This window comes from Haplochromis burtoni, unplaced genomic scaffold, assembly GCF_018398535.1.
Source record: "Haplochromis burtoni strain Fernald_Lab_line unplaced genomic scaffold, NCSU_Asbu1 Contig_33, whole genome shotgun sequence".
NCBI lineage: Eukaryota > Metazoa > Chordata > Actinopteri > Cichliformes > Cichlidae > Haplochromis > Haplochromis burtoni.
The window spans coordinates 3,066,278-3,071,596 of NW_024582394.1; the positions used below are offsets into that span (position 1 = coordinate 3,066,278).

The following is a 5,319-nucleotide window of genomic DNA, read 5'->3' on the forward strand; positions in this document are numbered from 1 at the left end:
TGGAAATTCTGAACAGGAAATCTATTCTAGAATTTTAGTTGCGACTCTTGTGATGACTGCTAGTGTCATGTATGTTCATTGGAGACAATGAGATCATTTTAACTTAACATTTAACTTTACATCCAACATTATTACAGACCAATCAGATTGTTTTAAAATGGTTACCTCCCATCTCATTGTCCCCTCCCATCTCATTGTCCCCTCCCATTTGATAAAACTACATTAAGATTAATCATCTTGCAGTGAAATCTAAATTTAACTGAGGTCTGAACCAGAAAATGTTGATCATATTGTGCATAGCTCTTTTACTGACAGCTGGGCGTAAGTATGCATCTGTGTTCAGTTTTCTCTGTGTTTCAGTAAGTGTTACCTTTAACACTTGGATGTAAAGGATTGACTTTATTTTTCAGGATGCATGGATGACCAAAGCTTTGTAACAAAAAATGTTCATCTTGGAGAAGATGTGACTCTGACGTGTAGTCGCCGGTCTAACTTGTCAGGATTACTTTTTTGGATCCGAGTTGTTGCTGGAAATCTGCCTGAAGTCTTAGGGGCGACCTACACTTTTGATCAGGGCACTGTTAACAAAACTCCTCGTATTACAACAAAGCAGGAAACAGGAACATTTGTTCTCCATATAATTCAAACACAGCTCAATGACACTGCCTTCTATTACTGTGAAGAAGTGATTGAACTCAAAACGACAAAGTGGAATATTACTTTCCTAAGAGTCAAAGGTAAATGACACAATATTCTCCTTATTGATGCTCAACTTTGAATTTACTTTGATTAACACATTTATTAACTACCTCTCATTGTAAGGTTTATGTAAGGGGGTCATATGATTGTTGGGTTTTTCTCTGCATCTATGAAGCGCCTTGAGGCGACTTTTGTTGTGATTTGGCGCTATATAAATAAAATTGAATTGAATTGAATTGAATGCCATAGCTGCCCTTAATTAACAGTACTTACTAGTTAATACTAGTTAATAGAAAAATGATTTTTTCATGTTTCTCTGTTGAAAAATGCACCAGCATGCAGAAGCATGTTTATAATAAAATATCAATATTATACTTGAATTCTTAAAAGTACTGTTTAGCAAAAAAGCTGAAAATATAGTAAAGTACTTTACTATATTTTATTAAGATACCAAATCTTATTTACTTGCATTCCTGAACAGAAGTCAGCGTAAATGAGTGTATAACAACATGAATTCAGTTTGCTGTTTGTCTAATAAATAACAATATAACTTTTGCCTTTAAACAAGTTTGTGGCTGATTGACACATTTTTCTGTTTTCTTGTTTTCATGATGGGTGGTAAAATACTTTTGTTAAGAATCATACATAAGTTTGAGGGACAGTTGGTGGCATAAGTTTAGCTTTATTCATGACTGTGAAAAATAACAATTCTTGCAGTGGTTTTAAATGAATTGTACATACTTTGTTTTATTTTCCAGGACCAGAACCTGACATCCCCGTTGTCATTCAAGAGTTGCCATCAGCTCCGATATATCAAGGAGACTCAGTGACTCTACAGTGTTCGGTCCTCTCTGACCTGCAGAAGAATACATGTCCAGAGGATGTGTACTGGTTCAGAGCAGGAATGAATGAAACACATCCCAGTGTGATTTACGTTTATAGAAGCAGTGGTGATGCATGTGAGAGGCAGTCTGATGTTCATTCTCCTCGAAAATGTGTCTACAAGTTCTCAAAGAACAATATCAGCTCTTCTGATTCTGGAAACTACTATTGTGCTGTGGCAACATGTGGACATGTCATTTTTGGTAATGGAGCAAAATTGAATATTGAAGGTAACAACCTTTATGTAATATATTCATCTTCAGATTATTTCTAGTTTTCAGGAGGCACATTTAAGGAAATGTTTTCATAGCGATTAACCTTTCATGTTTAATCCTTTTGTTTTTCAGACAACATTAGGTCATTTGGTGATTCTCGGGTGGTCAACACAGTTGTGTTTCTTTTGTGTGCTGCTTTGGCAATAAGTTTGATGGTTATAGCCTTACTGAGTTATGTACTCAAGAACAAGAAATATAATTGTTCGAATGGTAATCTGTTTTCATTTATACTTATTTATACTTAATTTGCAGTATATTCTGAATTTCAGTAAATCTTATTTTTATTTTAGGTTCCTTTAATTCAGGTGCTGTAGCAGTGCAACTGAATTGTACCATGACCACTAGTAATCAACTAAATCAGAAGGTAAGTTTTTTTAAACATACATACATACATTGTAACACTACTGTTATTACTTTTATATATTTGTCATCTCACAGTTTTTGTGAAATATATTATTTTTTCAGATATCACAGGATACAGGGCTTCATACTGTGGTTGTGTTCAGGTTGACTAAGACAGCTATGATGATGGAAAGAGATATACAAGTACAGCGCAATGACTAAACCTGTATGGTGCTTGGGACCTATGGTGGATTTGGCCCCAGATGTCAGCCTAATGTGTACCTTAATCAAGCCATGTAATAATAACATGTGCCGGATAATAATAGTGCAAAAGTAAGATGATGAACTCTTTTCAGACAGCGCTTTTCTAGTCTCCCGTATTACTCAAAGTGCTCTATACAGCATGCCACATTCACCCAATCACACACACTTTCTCTAAACTGAGTGCTTCCTAACTACATTCATACAAATTCACACTCTTGACATGCAGACTAAAGGGTTCAGGGAACGAACCACTAATCTTACCCTCAGCAGGTGACCAGCTCTACCTCCTGAGCTACAGACACCTGGTGGTGAACATAAGTAAACCTTTCACTAGGTTTTGGATAAAGCGTGCACTCGCAAACTTGTCAAACCTGCATTTGAAATGTTGGCTACCACAGCAGTATAGTATTGCAACATGGTATTTGGGTCTTCTAACTAAAATTGCCATTGCCATACCTGGCCAACATCTGGTTGGCATACACCCTGCCATGACACCAGTCAGTCACAAGTGCCAGCTTGATGCCAGATCTGGGCCAGACCTGTTTTCCATGAGCCTGGGCCACATAAACCAAACCATAATTGGGCTAGATGTGGCATGCTATCACATAAACAGTGGCACATACGCCAGGCCTGGCCCATATCTGGATGACATACCACTTACTATGCAGGAAGTCAGCCAGCAATGCCGGCTTGGCACCAGATCCGGGCCAGACCTGTCTGCCCTGTGGGGTAGCATCAGTGTGTCTAGTGCCTGATGATCCTCAACTGCGATTTCCATATCTATGTGTAAATGAAAAATGTGGACATTAATCAGTTATAGAATCATTTTTTGCTTCATTGTAATAGTTGTTTGTAAATGTAAAAAGTAAATTTCAAAGCTGATAACAAAGTTCTTTATAGTCTTGGCAATAATGAATAGTCTGACTTTGACAATTAGCAAAACCACATGCAGCAGCTTCACTGTGACTAACAATCAAGAACGTTATGTTATTAGGATTTAAGCTTAGAAGTGCAAGAACCACAAGAGGCTGTGCAGTCTCAGGTTTAACCATGTTTGTGTGTTTGCTGTGCATTCTGTTGTCAGTCAAAACTCTTGACAACTTGCAAGTGTTTGCTTTCAGATCTTATGCAAATCTTTGACATAGGATCTCCCACTTAGCTACATTGCATATGTAGGCTGTTGCAAGTACAGGCAGAAAAACCAGGGCAGCTTCATCGTATTTTGCCCAGAGCCCTGGTTCTCCTACTATCGATTACCACTCTGTTCTGTATTATCTGGGATTCAGCTGGTATACTGACAGAACAGGAACTCATACGATTTTTAACACCGTAGGAGCAGTGTGAAAAGATAATTATGCCCCCTGTCAGAGGTATCTCAGTGGAAGTGTTATCCATGGCAAAGCATTCACAATATAATAAAAAAACATAATGGCCAGGTCTCAATGTTTGAAACAGCTCTCTGCCACATAAATGTTTTTGTGACTGTTGGTTATGTAATGTGAAAAATTGGTGATGGGTTTTTAAAAAATACAATATACTGGAAGCAGTCAACTTAAGTTACAAATGTTTAATTTTCTGCTTTATTGTATTCAAATAAAATAAATAATATTTTTCCTTATTGTTGAGTATCTGTAGCTTGTTAGCTCACTGTAAAAATAACATTAGATTTACTGGGGAGCCTTACTTTCAAAGCTACTTTTCTAATTATACAACTCAATAAAGACGGCAAAGTTAATTTTAATGCTGACTTTCAGAACTAATAACGGCTATCCTCATGGCGTTTGTCAGATGCATGGTGAGAAACTACAACATCAACCAAAGGCTCCCGTAACTGATCATTTTAGCTGAACTGTCTGGAAGTGCTTGTCATCCAGTATGTTGAAAGCTGCCCCAAGTTCAAAAAAGATCATTTTGTCAGAATCAATTAGAATTGTGCTTTAAGATAAGATAAGATAAGATAACCTTTATTAGTCCCACACGTGGGAAATTTGTTTTGTCACAGCAGGAAGTGGACAGTGCAAAAGTTATGAGGCAAAAATTAGGATACAATAAGAATAAATACAGTACACAACTGTACAGAATAGAATAAAATACTATATACAGTAGAATAAAATAAAATAAATATACAATAAGATAAAAATAGAATACAAATACAAATGCTATATACAACTGAGTAAGAATACAACGATGACAGAAAGGATTATTGCACTTTACAAACCCAAACATTTCAGTTACCAGTCAGATTTTCCTCATTTCAGTGCACCTAGCCAAACAATGAGGAACCACTCACTGGGAGAGTGAAAGTGAAAGCAATACATTTTTTAAAATCATTTATTTATTTAGCAGGTTACTAAGAATAACAATAAGTAACCACAATAAGTGGTCAGAGGGCCCGGTGGCGCCAGTGTCCGGCAGCCTCGCCTCTGTCAGTGCGCCCCAGGGTGGCTGTGGCTACAATGTAGCTGCCATCACCAGTGTGTGAATGTGTGTGTGAATGGGTGGATAACTGGATATGTAAAGCGCTTTGGGGTCCTTAGGGACTAGTAAAGCGCTATATAAATACAGGCCATTTACCATTTACCATTTACCAAAAATACATTTAATTTTCAGTTAAATTAAATTTTCTTTATATAGTGCCACACAAGACAGCCATTTTTAGGTGTTTTATATTGTATGGAAAAATCCTACAATAGTAAAGAAAAAAGCAACAATCAAACAACCCCTATAAGCAGGCACTTGGTAACAGTAGCAAAGAAAAACGTTTTAAGAGGAAGAAACCTCCAGATGGACCATCATCTGTTCAATACACCCCCCTGCAGCAGAGGGGGAGGAAGAGGAGTAAGGCAAGTAGCTAAAG

The 5,319-nt window shown here is 37.1% G+C and overlaps 1 protein-coding gene across 1 annotated transcript; it reads left to right on the top strand.

Annotated features, from left to right (window-relative positions):
• The first annotated feature begins 304 nt into the window (after positions 1 to 304).
• LOC102301201 (signal-regulatory protein beta-2-like) lies at positions 305 to 2,420 on the top strand. Its single transcript, XM_042219481.1, has 5 exons — positions 305 to 737; positions 1,458 to 1,811; positions 1,929 to 2,066; positions 2,162 to 2,220; positions 2,322 to 2,420. Exons 1-5 carry the CDS (start codon positions 416 to 418, stop codon positions 2,418 to 2,420), a joined length of 972 nt encoding a protein of 323 aa, XP_042075415.1. The 5' UTR covers positions 305 to 415.
• The last annotated feature ends 2,899 nt before the right edge of the window (positions 2,421 to 5,319 follow it).

What these genes read in the sequence shown, in the direction of transcription:
- LOC102301201 (XM_042219481.1), top strand. Translation starts at nt 416, where the DNA reads ATGGATGACCAAAGCTTTGTAACAAAAAATGTTCATCTTGGAGAAGAT. An exon ending in AGCAAAATTGAATATTGAAG is followed by an intron (nt 1,812 to 1,928) that starts GTAACAACCTTT and finishes TTTGTTTTTCAG; the next exon opens with ACAACATTAGGTCATTTGGT. An exon ending in GAAATATAATTGTTCGAATG is followed by an intron (nt 2,067 to 2,161) that starts GTAATCTGTTTT and finishes CCTTTAATTCAG; the next exon opens with GTGCTGTAGCAGTGCAACTG.